The following is an 18,427-nucleotide window of genomic DNA, read 5'->3' as shown; positions in this document are numbered from 1 at the left end:
GGGGTGGGAGCTAAGCAATGACAGCAGAATCCATTTCTTTTGCCCTGGAGGGGACGTTCCTGCATTCTCATCTTGGACCCATGTTGATGGAAGCTGTAATTCTCTGAATCCTGCATCCCTAAATCCCTGCTGTAAGGTGCAGTGGAGCACGCAGATAAGGTGATCCCTGCCCTCCAGGAGACACAAATCTAATTGAAGAAGTCTGTAAACCAATAACCTCAATAAAAGGAGTGCTACAAGTTCGCAGGAAGCAGAGGGTACCTGGCCCTTCTGTGTGCATGTGCGTGTGAGAGAGGATGCTGGGAAGGATCAGGAAAGGCTTTGTGGAGGAGGCTTCCTTAGAACGGGCCCTGGATGAATGCGTTGTTAGGTGGAGATGAGCTTAACATTTCATTTGAATTAAGCAAAATGAGCAAAGGTACAAAGGTAAGTTTGGGAAATGGTGGGAAATCAGTGTAGCCTCAGCAGGGGATTCGCATGGGAGAGAGAGGCAGGCATGAGAAAGAAGGTCAAAAAGGATCGCGCATGGTGGTGCACGCCTGCAGTCCCCGCGACTCTGGAGGCTGAGGCAGGATCACAAGTTCCAGGTCAACCTGCACAACTTAGCAAGACTGTAGGCAACTTAGCAAGACCCCTGTCTCAAAAAAAACAATAAGGACTGGGGATGTGACTCGCGGCAGAGCACCCCTAGGTTCAACCTTCAGCACCAAAAAAATAAATAAATAAAAGGTAGGGCATGGCCACCTGGGATAAGGCCCTGCACAAGCCAAGCTACGGGGCAGGATTTTCTTTATGTATAAAAATGAGTCATTGGTGTGTTTTGGTTTTTAGCATTTGACGGTTTCGAGGCCCCCCATTATAAAACAGGTTCTCACAGCACCTGGAGAGTGTGGCAATGGCTCTGTCGCCACTGGACATGAGGCTGAAGCTTGAGAAGTGAAACTTGCTAAATCAAACAGCAGAATGAGGGCGAGCACAGTCGACTTCTGTCTCCTGTGCTTTTCCCACTCCTCGACCTCTAGGTTGGGACAAGGGAAAAAGCAATTAAAAGGAATATTAAGAAGACACATCAGGGGCTGGAGGTGTAGCTCTGTGATAGAGGCCTTGCCTCGCATGTGTATGGCCCTGGGCGATTCCCAGAACCATCCCCCCAAAAAGACCCTTTAGGTTACAACTTACAGAGAGCCAACTCAAACTTGCCTTAAAAAAAAAAAAAAAGAATTTAATTGATCTGTGGAACTGAAAAGTGTAAGAGATTGAAAGCTTCAGGCATAGCTGGATCCAGGAAGCCTAATGCTGTCAGAGCTCTCTCTTGTCACTGGTTCTCAGGTAAGCTATCCTCACATAGTGACATAATTATAGCAAGAAATATTTATTGACCACTATCTTTGAGCCAGGCATTATTTTAGCACTTTATGTGTATTAAATCAATTATTCCTACCTCATTTTGCAGATGAGACAAATGTAAAGAATTAAGCAATTTGTCTGAGGTCACCCAGTGAGAGGCAGAGCTAAGATTCAGATCCACGCTGGTACATGCTGCTCACAGATGGCCACCAGCAGCCTGAGAGTGTGCATTGTCCCGAGAACAGATGAGCACATCCTGCACAATCACATCCAGCACTCCCATCTCCATCCCTAAACGGCCCTGGCTGGCCCTTCTTGGGTCCTTGCCTGTCCGTAAGCCAGTCACTTGGGGCACGGAGGGAGCCACTAGATTCTCCCTTTAATCTTGCCCGCCTCTGTGGTACAGAGGGTGAGATCTGGTGGTGGACAACCCAGAGGTTAGAAAGGAGCCCTTCTAGAGAGAGAAAGGTAGCAGGCAGGAAGCCAGCAGGAACAGACGTCCCCTAGAGCTCTGGGAAGCTGCCAAGAATGGCTCTTCCCTCTCCTTCACCCACCTGGCCGTGAGAGAGCCCCTCGCCCCGAGCACACGGATAGCTGCAAGGACACACTCGGTGGACAGAGGCTGGAGTTCCCTAGTGGGACACTGGAAAGGACTCCCAGAGAAGCAGTGCACCAGCCTCATCTGAAAGCCTGACTAGAAGTGCCCCTAGAGGTGCAGCCGTGCCAGGTGAGAAGGGGCCTCCCAGGCGGGGAGCACAGCCGCACAGAGGCGAGGGAAGAGGCAAGGCTGTGACAGAGCCACTGGCAATGTGGCCAGCCCGGGTCCCTTGGGAGCAGGAGAATAGCCAGATGAAGTGGGGAGGTCAACGAGGCTGCATCTTGGAGGTCTTGCATCCAGCTCAGGGCCCACCAGGGAGTCAAGTAGAGGGATGACAGGATCAGATGTGTGCAGAGCAGGTAAAGGTCTGGAAAGGCAGAGTGTGGAGACCGGAAGCCAGGGAGGAGGGGTGAACAGTTCAGGCCTCAGGTGAGGAGGGTCTGAGCAAGACTGTCACAGGACTGGAGGAGAGGACTCGAGAGGTAAAGTAATAGGACTCAGTAGGACTTCAGATTTGGAGAAGAGAAGGATAAAGGCTATCTGCCAGGTGTGTGGGTACCTCCACCCCAAACATGGTGGTGGTGTTAGCCACAACGGGGATTCCTCCCTCCCAATCAGATAAGTCTTTTAGACAAGGAGCCAGTTGGAGAGGGTGAGGATTCTATAATTATGAGGAATATAGTTAGCTCAGTTTTTCAGTAAACACTTTGTGAGCCTCTACAGAGTGCTGGACTCCAGAACGCAGTGGTAAACACAGTCTTTCCTCTTGTGAAGACTGCAGATTAGTAAGAGTAGCAATCAGTGGGCATGGTGGTGCACGCCTGTGATCCCAGCCACTCGGGAGGCTGAGCCGGAAGCTTGCCTGGACAACTTAGACTGTGTCTCAAAATAAAAAATGAATGGGCTGAGGATGTAGCTCAGTGTTGGGGCAACCCTGGGTTCAATCCCCAGTACCACCAAAAAAAAACAAAAAAAAGCCTTTATTAAGCCCTTATGTCCAACCAGATCATGGTCATGTTTTCGTGGCACTGAGCTGTGGCTGTGCCCGTAGCCAGCTTTTTCCCAAATGCAGCAGACAATGGGTAGGGAGCACAGGTGGATGTTTGCCAATTGGCTTTCTCACTGGGAAACACTCAGAATCTTCCTGAGGCAGCACAGGGCAGTAGAAGGAGTGCTGGCCTGGCATTCAGATACAAGTTCTTCTTCCAGCTCTGCTTTATGACCTTGTTTAAGTCACAATGACTTTGAGCCTCAGTTTCCTCATCCCTAAAATGGAGCTAGCAGCCGGGCACCATGGCACACTCCTGTAATCCCAGCAGCTCGGGAGACTGAGGCAGAAAGATTGCAAGTTCAAAGCCAGCCTCAGCAACTTGGTAGGTTCCTAAGCAATTTAGCGAGACCCTGTCTCAAAATAAAACATAAAAAGGACTGGTGATGTGGCTTCATGGTTAAGCACTTCTGGGTTCAACCCCTGTACCAAAATAAATTAATTAATTAATTAAATGGAGCTAACAGTTGCTGCCTCACATCCCTCAACAGACTCACAGCTCAGTGGAGGGGATGTATGCAGTGGTCTTTGCAAATGTTAGACTTCTCTGTACATCTGATTAGGAGCTGGCAATTTTTTTTCTTAAGGTCCAAATAATAAGCATTTAGTCTTTGCAGGCCATTCCTCTCTATGGTGACTACCCAACTCTGCCATTGTAACAGGCGTAGATAATAGACAAACAAGTCAAGCTTTATTCTAAAAGCAATATTTAGGGCTGGGGATGTAGCTCAGTTGGTAGAGTGCTTGCCTCACAAGCACAAGGCCCTGAGTTTGATCCCCAGCATTGCAAAAAAAATAAAAGCAGTATTTATAAGCCACATTTGGACCATAGGCCATAGTTTTCAACCCTGCATTAGATGCTGGAGATCGTTAAGGGTCAGCTGCACAGGAGTGGGGAATGGTGTACCTCAGAGCTGGTGCCTGGGAACCAGGATCAGCAAAGGAAACCAACATGTGTGACACTCCTGTGTTCCGGGCACAGTGATAATCTGTATATAAACGCCCTCGCACTTAGCCTCGGCACTGTAAGTGTCATGCTCTGAAACTCAAGAAAGTTTGAGTGAGCCAGGCATGGTGGCACACGCCTATAATCCCAGCGGCACGGGAGGCTGAGGCAGGAGAATCAAAAGTTCAAGACCAACTTCAGCAATTTAGGGAGGCCTTAAGCAACTTAGCAAGACCCAAAATAGAAAATAGAAAGGGCTGGGGGCTTAAATCAATGTAAAGTGCTCTAGTTCAAGCCCCAGTACCAAAAAAATAAAAGGTGTAATGATAATTTGAAGTCACACAACTAGTTGAGTGACAGAGCCAGTTTTTAACCAGGTATCTCCAACTCTAGAATCTGAGGGCTTCTACTGTGAACCTGAAAGCCCTTCTTGCTGACCTTGAGCACTGCCTCCATCTCACCCAGGGTCTGTTGAGAAGAAAGGCAGAGTCTGCTCAGTCCTAGAAATCCATGTCACCGGCTGGATTCCACTGTCATGCCGTAGAGGAATCAGAAAACACCCTTAATCTCACGCCTGGAAAGCCCACACTCAGCGTTTGGCCCTGAGTACAGTCATTGTCGGCTGGGGAATGGGCGCCATGATGATGAACCAGACTAGGTGAGGCCTACAAGAGGCCCAGGCACCTTCTGGAGTCCTCAGGGACCCTCTGACTTCTTCATCTCTTACCTTCTCAGACTGACTCTAGAGCCGGTGTGACCTTTAACAGGATGTTCCTGCCTCTCCCCCCTCGGCCTGGTCCCTAACCCACATCGTTTGCCCCTCTTGTGGCACAGGGGGCAGTTGTCTGGGTGTCATGGTATAGATCTGAGGTGTCCTCAGAAGCTCACATGTGAGAGGATGCAGGAATGTTCGGAGGTGACCTGGCTGGATTATGAGAGGTGTGACCTAATCCTCGGATTAGTCCACCGAAGGGATTAACTGGGCGGTAACCACAGGTTAGCAGGGTGTGACTGGAGGAAGCAGGTCACTGAGGGTGTGCCTGCAGGGTTTACAGTTTGTGCCTGGTGAACAGAGCTCACTGTCTACTTCCTGACTGCCATTTCCTGAGCTGCTTTCCTCCGCCACACCCTTCCACCATGATGCTGTGCCCAGAGCTACGGGGCTAGCTGACCACGGACTGAACCTCTGAAACCGTGAGCCAAAATAAACTTCCTCCTCTGTGTTCCTCTGGTTGGGTCTTTTGGTCACAGTGACACAAAAGCTGACCAAAACACTGGGCCACCCCTTACTTCCCACAGCTGGGCCACACGGTTCCAGGACACTGAGAGAATCCCAGGAACTAGATAGTGGGCCTCGCTGAGAGCTTGGGAAGTCAGACCAAGGGCCACTGCCACATCGGGGCCACCAGGCACTGAGCCAACAAGGCTCCATACATTTTCTCCCAAGTGCTACAGTGAGGATGTGGTGGAGGCAACGCTGGAGTCTGACCCCAAGACCTGTTCTCCTCACGTCGTCTTCATGCACCATCCTGCCTGTCCCTGCACCCGGTCCTCACCAGATCCTCTTGATTCTGTCCCCAAAGGAGCACTCAAGGCCACCCTCTCTTCTTCATCCCACTGCCAGAGTCTTAGTCTCAGTGGCCATCAGCAGAGACCTCGTCCCCTACAGAGACCTCCCAACTGCACCCTTCTCGCTTCCACATTGCCTGTCCCCATCCAGCCTCTTCCACCAGCAGCAAAAGGATCTTAGAACAGACATCAGGCCTCCTCAGTCTCTCAAAGCTCATTAGAGGCCTGCCATTCACTCACTAAAATCTGCTGTCCGTGCCACGGCCCCGACCCCATGAGTTTAAACTGTAGGTTGTGACCCATTAGTGAGATCGGTCTAGAGGGTTACAAATGGATTTTTTTTTTTTTTTACTAAAATTAAGCAGTATCAAAAAATAATAGCAAAGCATATCACACATAGTATGTTAACTTTCCTCATCTGTGACAAAATATCTGAGGTAAAAAAGGAAAGGTATACTTTGGTTTCACAGCTTCTAGTCCATGATCAGTTCATTATTCTTATCGCCTTGGGCCTGCAGTGACAGAACATCGTGGCAAGAGCACATGGCAGAGGAAGCCTGTCTACCTCATGGTGGCCAAGAAGCAAAGAGTAAGAGGAGGGGTCACAGTCCCAACAGACCCACAAGGTCAAACCCCCATTCACCTAACTTACTTCCACTGGGGCCCACTTCTTAAAGGGCCCACCACCTCCCAATAGTGCCACAGGCTGCGGATCAAGCCTTCAACACAAGGGCCTTTGGAGGACATGTCAGGTCCAAACTGTAGCACAGAGTGAGGGTATGTATTGTTCTAGAAGGCTTTGGCTTCTGTCAGATATATTCAGATATGTATGTGTACTAACTAGTTCACAGTGGAACTTAGGGTACCATGAGTCGAGATCCCGAAAGTCTGTGTGTCTGGGTCTCAAGCCACTCCTCCCAGTACTCCCTGCCCTCCAGTGTGGATTCTTCCAGTCCCGTCCTTTTATCTGCCTTGCCTCAGAGGCTTTTCGCATGCTTTTTCTTCTGCCTAGAATGCTCTTTGTGTATTTGGAGTAGTTAACATCTCTGTCCTACCCATCCACCTCTATCTCTCTGCTGCTACTGTGTCTTAATTCTAATTCTTAGCCAGGTGTGGTGGCACATGCCTGTAATCTAGCAACTCAGGAGGCTGAGGTATGAGGATTGCAAGTTCAAAGCCAGCCTCAGCAACTTAGCAAGGCCCTATCTCAAAAAAATAAAAATAGAAAGGGCTGGGGATGTGGCTCAGAGGTTGAGTACCCCTGGGTTTAATCCCCATTTCCAAAAATAATAGTAATAATAAGGTATAGATCTCGTATTTGCTTATTTGTTTTCACCTGTTCTGCTCCTCTAGAACAAACGTAAAGGATGTAGCTGAGCATGGTGGTTTGTGCCTATAGTCACCATTACTCTTGAGGACTAGGGCAGGAGGGTCGCTTGAGCCCAGAAGTTCAGGACCAGCCTGGGCAACATAGCAAGACCCCATCGATTAAAAAATAAAAAGGAAGAAAAGAACAGTTGAATGAACAAATAAACATAGGTTTTGTGTGTGTGTGTGTGTGTGTGTGTGCGCGCGCGCACGCGCGCGCTTAAGTGCTTGGCTTTTGGAGGTAGCCCACAGACCCAGGATCTAGCTCATACTCCACCCGGATTGGCCCAATGTCTTTGGGCAGGTCCCTCCCTCAGTTTCCTCCCCTGTTGTGTGAAGGGTTTGCCGCTGAGTGGGTGCTGATACTAGATAAAGGCCCTCTCAGTACTGACACTCTATGATTCTTTTGTCTGGATATAGAATGTGGGCTGGGGTTAATGATCATTTCTTCCAGTTTACAGAAGAAAACTTTTTTCCTGTATCTTACTTGATTTTCACAATACCTCTTGGGAAGGCCAGTAAGGCTGTTCTTGCCAGCGTCAGTTACACATTAGAAGCACAGAACTCAGTGGCTTGGGAATTTGATCAAATAACTGACTAGAAAAACCTAATACCACCAGATACCGTGGTGCATGCCAGGAATCCCAGGGACTTGGGAGGCTGAGACCAGAGGCTCACAAGTTTAAGGCCAGCCTGAGCTATTCAGCAAGGCCCTCAGCAACTCAGTGAGGCCTTGTCTCAAAACAAAATATTTAAAAGACTGGGGATGTGGCTCAGTAGTAAAGCACCCCTGGGTTCAATTCCCAGCAGCAGAAAAGCAAAAAAGCAAGAAGAGAAAACCCACGTGCCAGACCTGAGCCCTTGATGTCTGCCTGGACACTGTTTTCCCTGCCACTGGGCGAGTCAGCCTGCCTGGAGAGCGAGGACTGTGGAGGGAAAGGGGGCTTTCTTGGCTTCATTCTCTTGCCCGACTGTTGCATTACTGTCTTGCCTTCAGAGTCCAGTAGTTTGAGGTCCTCAGGCACCAGTGCTGTGACATTAGCTAAATCCAATAACTCAATGGGGCCACTCTTCGAACCTCCTTTACCCCATTTTTAAAATAGGAATAACAAAACCTGCCTTGTGTAATCGTCACGAGGACTCAAAGACTTCAAAGGGAACTTCAAGATTTTCTTTTTCCTTTAAACATTTCTTTAAATCCTCTGTCCTAGCTGCCCTTGGACCACAGAGAACGATCTGAGGTTGGGTGGGCACAGGGATCCCCCTTACTACCCTGGCCTCATCCCCTGCCTCAGGCACCTGGCGGACCGAGGCCGTGTTCAGCGAGACAGCTCTGATCCACGTTCCCCGTGACATCCCCCTTCAGAGTGCCGCCACCCTGGGTGTCAATCCCTGCACCGCCTACAGGATGTTGGCGGACTTTGAGCAGCTCCAACCAGGTAGGCACCTGCAAGCGGGGGAGCAGGCGAGGGCCGCCCCACCAGGGCGGACCCAGATCCTGGCCCTGAGAAGCGGGGGGTGAGGGGCCTGGAGGATGAGGGCCCCGCCTGGTGAGTGTGCTGCTGTGCTTTTGACTCAGGAAGATGTCGACCTGGTTCCTAGAAAACACCCTGAAACACACAAGGAGTCCAGCCTTGGAAACTGCCACAGGGTCACATTCCCTAGAGCTTGGGATGGAATTCTGTCACTCAGCAAAAATGTGTTGAGCTATGCTAAGCTGTGGGGACACAAAGCCAGACAAGACAGACACAGTCTCTGTATTTTCAGTAAAATGCTGAACTTGGTGTTACTCATCCTGCTCGGCATCCACACAGCACTGTGCGTCCGTAGGTGCCCTTGCAGGCCATGTCCCCTCTGAGTGTTTCGCCTTCAAAGCTGCACAGGGAGGTGAATGTCGTTGGCTAAGAGCTCGAGGCCCAGGCACACAACCTAGGTCTGACCCAGCTTCACCTTCACTAGCTGCACTCACCGCTGCCTCAGCCCAGTGTTCATCCCTGGGATGGAGAATAAGGAGGGTTGAGGAACCACAGCGCCCAACGCTTAGCACAGCTCCTGGCCTGCTGGGCAAGGAGTGCCGGCTGCTTTCGTGCATCTTCCTTGGAGAGGTGAACTCCTTGCATGAAATCACTCTGCACGTAAACAGCAAAGCCACGTGTCTTATCTGGGCTCTCCTGAAAGCGCAGCCTGGCAGCAGGAGTGGGAGCAGGCAGTTCTTTTGGGATGTGGTCCCAGGAAGCAGGAGAAAGGGAGTGGAGGGAGCAGGGTGAGGACAGAGGCCAAGTCATTAAGACCAGTCCTGCTGGGACCCTGCAGAGACCCTCATCAGGCTCACTAGAATTAACCCCAAAGGGACAGGAGGCTGGGCCAGTTTTCCACCAACTCACATCCCCTGCTGTTTGGTGTGTTTGCAGTAGTGGGGATCAAACTCGGGGCCTCATGCTTGCTCGCTTGGCAAGCACTTTGCCACCGAGCTGCACCCCGCCTAGCCATGAGCCGGCAGGAACTACAGAAATCCCCCAGGCCGCCTCTCTCATGCCAGTGAGGAAACTGAAGCCAAGTGCTGATGGAGTGTGATGGAGTTAGGCAGCCAGCCACTGCCCAAGGCCTGGGGGAAGCCAGTCCCAGCTCGCAGAGAAACGCGCCTTCTCAGGGCTATGCAGAGGGGCCTTGGGAGCTTTCTGTGGGGAAAGCCAGGAGGTGTGACCAGGGACCTCTGATGGATCCTAGTGTAGCAGACACTGTGGCCACCTGCACTTCATCCCCTCAGGCTACTCCTGATTTGGCTGCAGCTGCGGGAGACAGATCTGGGCATTCTGATGGCACCCACTGTGCCCACTGGACACTGCTCCGCTTTTCTGCTTCAAGGCTCTTACAGCCCAGGCCAGATCCGCAGCCAACAAACTTAGGATCCTGGCCCATAGTAAGAATCACAGTTCACACTGCCATCTAGTACAGACACATATATGAAAAACATGTGGATTATATATGTGTATGCGTGCATATGTGTGTGTGTGTATAGTTACATATGGGACCAAAGTTCAAAGTTTCATGACACATTATTTGCTCTTACCATGTGGGATGCACTCTGGTATTTATTGTCTTTTCTTCAAGTCTAACTAAAACAAAACGGTGCTGCCTGGGACCCACTAGATTGATTCATGATGCACTAGTGGGTGCGAACCTGTACGCTGACTCTGGCAGAGGATGGACATCCTCCTCCCAGGAGCCCTCTGTCTCTGCTCCACCCACCGTGCACAGATCCCAGAAGCCTCTCAAACACCAGGCGGCATTTCATAGTTAACAAAGCACCTGCCTGGACACATTGCATTTGGTTCTAATCTGGAACACCTTTACTGGTGCCCCTAGGATTCCTGTTTTTGAGGAGAAAACTGAGATTCGAAAAGGACATGACTTGCCCCATCTTGTCTAGTCAGTCACTGGTGAAGCCGGGACTCGCCCAGTTCCATCTTGTTCCAGAGCCATGTTTTCCCCAGTATGCCACGCTGCCTGCCCCACTGGCGAAGTCCAAAGCCAGTCCTGGGCTTTGACCTGCAGGACCCTGTTTCAAGGGTTGCCAGCTTCTCCAGCTCACCTTTATTAAACAGGACGTGGCCCTTCCCCCAGGAGGCTGCAGGCTTGATAGGCGCGGCTGACTGTGGGATGCAGCCATGGCACGTGATCAGCAGAGACACCCACAGTGTTGTGGGAGCACAACAGGGAGAGCCCAGGAGGGTCCGTGAAGGAAGCCGCACTGGAGCTGTGCTTGGAAGGTGACATAGGATGTCAAAAGGGAGTGATTGTAAGCCAAGGAAATGATCTAAGCAGAGACTGAGGACACAGGAGTCGGGAGGATGATGAAGGACCAAAACCAGCTGGGCCGTAATTACGTCCTTTGTGGACACTGAGTGACCAAGTCATGGAAGGCATCATGGATGCTACAGAGGTTTGGGAAGGATTGAGGGAACAGTGAGTGATGGTACAAAATCTGAAAAGGCTTCCTTGCCAGATCCTGGGTCCTTCTGGGGCCTGCACACTTCACCTCTTCCACTGTCCTGGGATCTTGGCTGGGAACCCTTGGCCTGTTTCAGGTCTGCAAGGCTTGACTTGGCTCTTCCTGGCTTCACAGGGGACTCTGTCATCCAGAATGCATCCAACAGTGGAGTGGGGCAAGCAGTCATTCAGATCGCAGCAGCCCTGGGCCTACGGACCATCAATGTCGTCCGAGACAGGTGGGTGAGGGGTCTGATTCCAGACCACGACTTGGACCTTTCCCCCTCGCATCCCTGCGGGTGCCCACATCTCCACCAGAGGGCGCCCTTGCATAAGCATAAAGGGCCTCCTTTACCATGGAACAGTTGGCAGCCGAAGCCCATGAGTCAGCCCCAAGAAATGAAGTCCAGGTGGCACTTGGCTATAGGATGAGTGAATCTGAAATGTAGAGATGGCAGGAAGGAGGTGGAGTCTGTTGTTACTGACCACCTTCTGACATTCCCTTGTTTTTAAAATCACAGTTAACATGTGGGAATGTTTTGAGCTGTCTTGTTCTTCCTGTGAACTACCTAGCCCAAGGCCCCTCTTCCCCTGGTGTTTTTGCACTCAATACAACTGTGAAGGAGACGTGGCAGGTTTGCCCCCTCTCTTTTACAGATGAGGAAACAGTTTGTTCAGGAGACTCGGCAAGTCAGTAACAGGCTTGTTTTCCTTCCACCATATCATATCATCCAGCTGCTCTAAGTTTTGCTGTCCACAATGTGGCCATGGGGGGGCCAGTCCTGGAAGGAGAATCAATACTTGATTCAGTTCCCCATCTCCTCATTCGTGCTAACAAAAAGGATTCTGCCCAAGAGACCAGGGCCACTCCTTGGCCAGAGTGTATCTGTACAACACCCTGAGTTGCCCCTTGAAAAGTGGGCACACTTCACCTCTTCCACCATCCTGGGAAGTGGAGTTTGTTATTTCAGTAGAAAAATTCAGGAAGTGAAATTGCTTCTTTCTGGGCACAGATGGTTTCTAGCATCCCTAAGCTGGCAGAGGTTACAGAAACCTCCCAGCCCTGGCTCTGACCAGGGAGGATGGCCAACAAGGAAACAAGGCCAGGAGCTGTTGGCACCTGATTAAATTGTGTGGCTGGCCCCTGCGTGAGGCCTGGCTTAGCCCCAATTCCAGCTTCCCAGAAAGAAACGTGGGTTCTTACAGCTGTGGCAGAGGGGTGCTGGGAGCTTAGGGGAGAGAAAGCCAGCAAGTATGACCAGGAACTTTGGATTGTGTTTGGTTTCCAGACCTGACATCCAGAAACTGATGGACAGACTGAAGGATCTGGGGGCTGAGCATGTCCTCACAGAGGAGGAACTAAGAAAGCCAGAAGCAAAAAACTTGTTCAAGGTACCTGGGAAGAGGGCATTGCTTCTCCATCCCACGCCCATCTCCCTGAAGAAAGGTGGCCAGCCCCCTACTCCAGTCTGCAAACGTCCTTTTTGCCTCTGGGAAGGAGAAAGCCTGTTCCCCTCAGCCAGGAGACAATGTGCAGGAGAAGCCAACCAAGTGTAGTAAACCCTGTATGATTTGCAGTTTTAAACGTCTGTGGCGAGTTACATCAACCCACATTGCAGATATAAATCTCACAGTTGGGAGAGGACCTGGAAACTGAGGCACAGAAAGGCAAGAAGAAAGAACGAGTCAACCAATCCTAAGCTTCTGCCTCCATTTTACCTGAGAGTTCCCAGAAAGCTCTAAAAAGGAGTTGTTTTGGAGGTTTCTTGATGAGGAAACCCAGACTCAGGAAAGACAGATGACTTGGCCAGGATCATGTAGATAAAAGTGGTGCATCAGGGCTAATCCCAGGGGACTGTGAGCGCAGAGCCCTGGCCCTTCCACAACACCTGCTCCCAACAACTCCCAGTAAGTGAGCAAACCCTGTCACCACCCTGTTCAGTGGACCAGCTGGACCCCTCAGGCACGTGTGCCCCTCAAGGACACTCTGAGCAGCAGGCCAGCACATCACGTGTAAACAGTCTAAATTACCCAGCAGAGGAGCGCGCGGGGAGCTGAAGTCGCTCACAACTGACCACAGAAGCTTCTTGTCTCTTCTTTCCCAGAGGAGGCGAGTTTTGAACCAAGTCCTGAAATGAGTACTGATTTAGGTCGCACACGTGCTGAGCACTCACTAGCTACCAGGGACGGAGATGGCTGAGATACTGTGGGAGAACTCATAGACTAGGTGGGCAAATGTGTCACGTGGCCAGAGAGCTGGGAGGAGGGTCACTGAGCACTGCGCACCTGCCTCTGTGCGTACAGTTCCGAAGTTGCTAAAGGCTCTTCCCAGACAGAAAAAGCAAGTTCAAAGCCATGACCACCCCATTCGCTTCGCTCCCTCCTTTGACACAGCACGGGTCAGGGAAGGGTTGTCTGTAGAAGCTTCAAGCCCACACGTAAAGGGGTAGCTCCCTCACTGCAGACTCCTTATTTTCCAGAACATGCCCCAGCCACGGCTTGCTCTCAACTGTGTTGGCGGGAAAAGTTCCACAGAGCTGCTGCGGCACTTGGCGTAAGTCCCTCGACCCTGCAGGGTCAGTTTGCTCAAGCTTCTGGGTCTCTGGCTGGGAGGACATCCAGTGACCATGTCCTAATGGTCCATGTGAGCAAAGCCAGATTAGCACAACGTTGAGTAGGAGACAAGGATCAACGACATCTGGCTCCCTGGGCACGTCTTTCTCCGCCCTCCGCCTCCTCCTACGCATGTGACCAAGAGGCCTGTCCAGCTTCTTTTGTCCCAGGGACTCCAGAAGTAGACGGCTAAGCTGTCCGCCACAGGGTATGGTCAAGGATTTGTAACCTTAGGGCCTTTTAAAAAGTCACTTAGTCTGAACTTACTAGCTTTTAAAATTTTTATTGGCTTTTAAAACTAGGTTCTAATTTACAGGTAACATTATACCTATTTCAAAGCATGTAAAAGTACAAAGGGAAACCAAAAGGTTCTCTGTCATCCCTCAGCCAAGCACCGTGGCAGCATTATCTGTGCACATTCTGTCCCTTCCTTTGACATAAAATCAGCTGGAGGGCCTCTGAAAAGACACTTGGCAACTAGAGTAGGAGTCCCCTCCACCCTGATTTAGTCAACAACGTGCTGAGTGCTCTCTACCTCTGAAGTACAGAGATGCTGCAGGGGAACTCACAGACGGTGGGCAGGTGAGCCACACCACCAGAGCTGGGTGGAGGACCTTTTCTTCTTTTGATGCCAGAGGTTGAACCAAGGCCTTGGGCATGCTGGCACGTGCCCTATGGCTGAGTTACACCCCAGCCCCCCACCTTCATTTACACCTAAAGCAGTGAGTCCCAGAGGAGGTAATTACCTTGCCAAACGCGTCGTCAGCGGGAAAGTCAGGTTGTCCACATTTTCGTGACTCTGGAGAACCTCTCTTGATTCCTAAACTCAGCAGCCTGTCAGGCAAACTGTGACCCCCATGTTATTGCCAGAGAAAGCATTGAGCGGTGGTTACAAGTGCAGGCACTGGAGACAGAGTGGCTAGATTTCAGCCCCAGCTCGACTCTCGCCAGCTGTGGACCTGTGGAAAGATAGGCCATGCCTGAAAAGTGACCCGAGCTTCCATCCCTTCATCTCTACAGTGGAAGCTGTAGAATCCCATTCTGCTTCCAAAGATGAGTCTAAGGAACACTGAAGTGATACACAGGTAACTCTTCAAGTGAGGAGTGGATTTCAGCTTTCTCATCTGCAAAATGCACATGTCAGAGTGCTCCCTTGGGGTCACTGTGAGGGTGCCCTGAGATGGTGCACACAACGTGCTCAGAACTGGGCCTGGCATGTAGACACCCAGGAAAGTCAGCTGCTCTGACCAGCCAAGTGCAGCGGGGAGGCAGGAAAAAGCGCTCAGTGCTTCCGGAGCTGCTTTCTACAGCAAGCACCAGTTGAGGGGAACTTTAGACCAAATTAGGGGCTTTGGCTGTAGCTCAGGCCTAACATGCAGGAGGCCCTGGGTTCAGTCCCAGTGCCACACACACAAGCAAAAGATTAAACTCCCCGCAGCCTCAGGTCCATAGTCACCCACCCCACACAGAGCGCTATCATTCTGTGGTTTATAAGTCCACCTTGTGTTGTCCTAAAACATGCTTCAGGTCGTCCTTGACCCACAAACTCCTAAAAGAACCAGGGAGTTGGGAAGGAAACAAAGATCAAGTCGAGCATGTGGCGTCCTAGCTTAGCAGCTTTTAAAAATCATATTCACCTCACTCCTGTGTGACAGCCAAGTGCATGTGCCCCTCAGCAGCTACCGAGGAGGCACCTCCTGCAGGGAGAGGACATTCGTCATTGTCTCACTCATCACCCACCTCACTCTGTATCTACGGGTGGGTTGGACCAGTGGGTTCCCAGCCCCGGCTAAGCGTCCCAGTCATCTGGAGGGTGCGTGTCCATCGTTGTGACACGGATCCGTGCCTCTGGACTGCTGTCAGGGCTGGGCCTGGGAATCTCTTCTGGTCTTCCCAGGACAAGGGTTAGGAGTGAGGACTGGGACAGAAGTGCTGGGGCAGGTTTGGGAAGGGCTCTGTCTCCGCCCGCACCCACTTTGTTCTCCTTGGACTCTTCAGGCCTGGAGGAACCATGGTGACCTACGGGGGCATGGCCAAGCAGCCCGTCATAGCGTCTGCGGTAAGCGGCGAGGAGGCTCCTGCAGGCGGGCTGAGAGCCGCCTCTGGGGCTCTTCCCCTGCACCACGCTCCAGCCGTTCTCCTGTCCCTGGGGGTTCTGTACCCTTAACCGGTGCCTGGAGGTCTTGCCCTCAGAGCCCAACAAGTCCCTTCTTGTCCACAGAGCCTACTCATTTTTAAGGACCTCAGACTTCGGGGCTTTTGGTTGTCCCAGTGGAAGAAAGACCACAGTCCAGGTGAGTGGGTGACAGCCCTGTAACCAAGGGTCCCTGGAGAGTGAAGTGCCTAGCATGGCTACCGAAGAGACTCGCTACACTGAGCCCTGCAGAGGCAACTGAGTCCCCAGCCCCGCGGCAGGATCAAGGAAATTCCCTTCTAGCCACAGCTGCAGCAAGCAAACTGCTGTTGGACTAAACCAGGCCAGTGTAGGGCCACAGTGTGGCATCAGACAGTGCTCTCGTCCTGAGAGCAACAGCAGGGAAGACTACTAAGTCAGGAGAGCAGATGGAGCCAGCAGGCCCGCCTCCAAGTCCTGTGTCCACCACCACAGGATCTAGGCTCTGCCCAGCCCAGCTGTGGGACCGGGCACAAGTTGCTGGATCGCCACCTGAGTTTAAACATCATAATTAAACTCTTGCGAGCCCTGTTTAACAAAGGAGGAAACTAAGGTTCAGAGTGGCTAAGGAAGGTATGCACCTGGAATCCCAGAGACTCGGGAGGCTAACGCAGGAGGATTACAAATTCAAAGCCAGCCTTAGCAGTTTAGCGAGACTCTCAAAAAAAAAAAAGGCTGAGGATATAGCCCAGTAGTTAAGCACCCCTCGGTTTAATTCCTGGTATGAAAAAACAAAAACCTCAGGCTGAGAAGGAAGACTGACATGGAGTTGTCCAAGAGAAGGGAGGGACGCAATGGTGCGCCTAGGGTGTTCAGGCAGAAACAGCAAAAGCCCACAGAGACAGCGTGACCCGGGGGCACTACAGTGGTCCTGCGGGAGCGGAGCCTCAAGCCTGGGCTGGGGCTGGGGAGCTTGACAGGCAGGTCCCGACCAGATTACGAAAGGCCTTATAGTCTTTGAAGGAGTTCAGGCTCTGTCTTGAAAGCAGCCGGGGAGTCACCGAAGTGTCTTTAAGCAGGACAGAGGGTTGGATTTGGAGGCTGAGTGACTGTCTGTGAAGAGCGCTTCTCAGCCCAGGCTTCTCCTCCTCCTGCCCCAGGTTGGGCCCTTAGCCGGAGGCAGGTTCAGGGAGGGCAATGGCGTGGCCTCAGCGCCAGGGGTTCTCAGGGAGTCCTGGGCTGCCGGGCAGAGCAAAGCTCATCTGTTCCGCATGAGCTGGCGTAGCAGGCTCTCCCACCTCCCTCCCGGGGCCTCCCTCTGCCTTTCCTGCCTGCAAGTAATCACCCCGACCCCGCCATTCAGTGCCCTGCTCCACCCCAGGAGCACCGTGTGGGTGTGAGCCACCTCAGCCACCGCTCCGCAGCGTCTCTGCCTACCCAGCAGCTCCTCCACTTGTGCCCCACCTTCCTCTGTCCCCTTCTTGGCCCTCACTGTCCTGAGCCCAGGTGGGACCAGGCTGCCTCCAGTGGTACCCCATGCTTAGCAAAGGCATGGCCCTCGAGGCTTTCTTGGAGCTCAACGCCAGCCCCGGCCGTTGTCCCCCATCTGACTTCTTCCCACAGACGAGTTCAAGGGGCTGATCCTCACGCTGTGTGACCTCATCCGCCAAGGCCAGCTGGCAGCCCCCGCCTGCTCCGAGGTCCCGCTGCAGGACTACCAGCGGGCTTTGGGGGCCTCCATGGAGCCCTTCGTGTCCGCCAAGCAGATTCTCACCATGTGAGCTCCCGTCCCAGGGGAGCCGTGGGGCGGAAGGGGAGCTGACCAGGCTGCTGCAGGCCCCTCAGTCGGGCCCAGCTTCCCCTCCCAGACTGCTATCCGCTCGCTGCCTCTTCCCCCAGGAGATAGGGAGGTCAGCCTTGGGCATCTAATAAAATCTGAGCCTCCTAAAAAAAAAAAAGAAAAGAAAGAAAGAAAAAAGAGAATAGACATCATCTCTGCAAGAGCAGCAACACTGCACTCCGCCATCCTGCAGCCCCTCCCTGCTTTCCCTTCGCCTGTCGCCCGGATCATTTCCTGACCACCCTGAAAGCAAACTTGGGTGGGCAAGTGCAAGAGCCAGAGTCAGTAAGCCACCGTCTCTGCCCATAAGCAGTGCACACCCGCAGGGGAGAGTCTTCCAAAAAGGAGAGTTTGACTCCCTTCCTCCCTTCTCGGGCAGTGTGCAGCTCAGTCCAGGGCAGGAGGATCAGCTGCATGGAAGAGCAGATGCCAGACTAGGTCATCAAAGCCCTGAAGAACTGAGGACATGGTTTTGGGTGGCTGGACAACCCACAGGAAGCTTCCATTCTAACCTGTGGTTCACAGCCAGAGGCAGTTTTACCCCAGGGGACATTTGGTAATTTCTGGGAACATTTTGACTGTCACAACTTGAGAAGATTGTCACTGGCACCTAGTGGGCAGAGGTCAGTGATATGTTAAATATCCTACAAGGAGGGCAGGGGTGTATGTAGCTCACTGGTAGAGCACACCCCTGGTATGCATAAGGCCCTGGGGGTTCCGTCCTCAGCAAGGTGCTCGCGCGCGCACACACACACACACACACACACACACTCACACTCCTACAGTGCACAGAACAGCTCCCACACAGCCATCCAGCTCAAAATGTCCACAGTGCTGCTTTTGAGAAACCACATTAAACAACCTCATAGTCATCACTGCAGTGACTGGTGCTTTAGAGAAGGCACATGTACAGGACTGTGAGCACACACCTAAGGCCTGGGACCAGGGACAGGCTTCCTTGAGGTGACATTGGCAAGAGGAACCTGAAACATGGG

At 52.1% G+C, this 18,427-nt stretch overlaps 1 protein-coding gene across 1 annotated transcript in view; it reads left to right on the top strand.

Moving 5' to 3' along the window:
• The window catches only part of MECR (mitochondrial trans-2-enoyl-CoA reductase), a 30,437-nt gene extending 12,915 nt beyond the window's left edge, over positions 1-17,522 (top strand). The window contains exons 4-10 of the mRNA XM_079134101.1: positions 8,172-8,315; positions 11,003-11,105; positions 12,156-12,258; positions 13,347-13,420; positions 15,478-15,538; positions 15,701-15,773; positions 17,216-17,522. Of these exons, the coding sequence (XP_078990227.1) occupies positions 8,172-8,315; positions 11,003-11,105; positions 12,156-12,258; positions 13,347-13,420; positions 15,478-15,538; positions 15,701-15,773; positions 17,216-17,373 (716 nt within the window). The 3' untranslated portion in view covers positions 17,374-17,522. The remainder of the gene's footprint in view (positions 1-8,171; positions 8,316-11,002; positions 11,106-12,155; positions 12,259-13,346; positions 13,421-15,477; positions 15,539-15,700; positions 15,774-17,215) is intronic.
• Positions 17,523-18,427: the final 905 nt, after the last annotated feature.

Source organism: Sciurus vulgaris (genome assembly GCF_902686455.1).
Source record: "Sciurus vulgaris genome assembly, chromosome: 1".
Lineage (NCBI taxonomy): Eukaryota > Metazoa > Chordata > Mammalia > Rodentia > Sciuridae > Sciurus > Sciurus vulgaris.
Note: the sequence above shows the minus strand (reverse complement) of the source record. Positions and strands in the feature narration are given on the sequence as shown.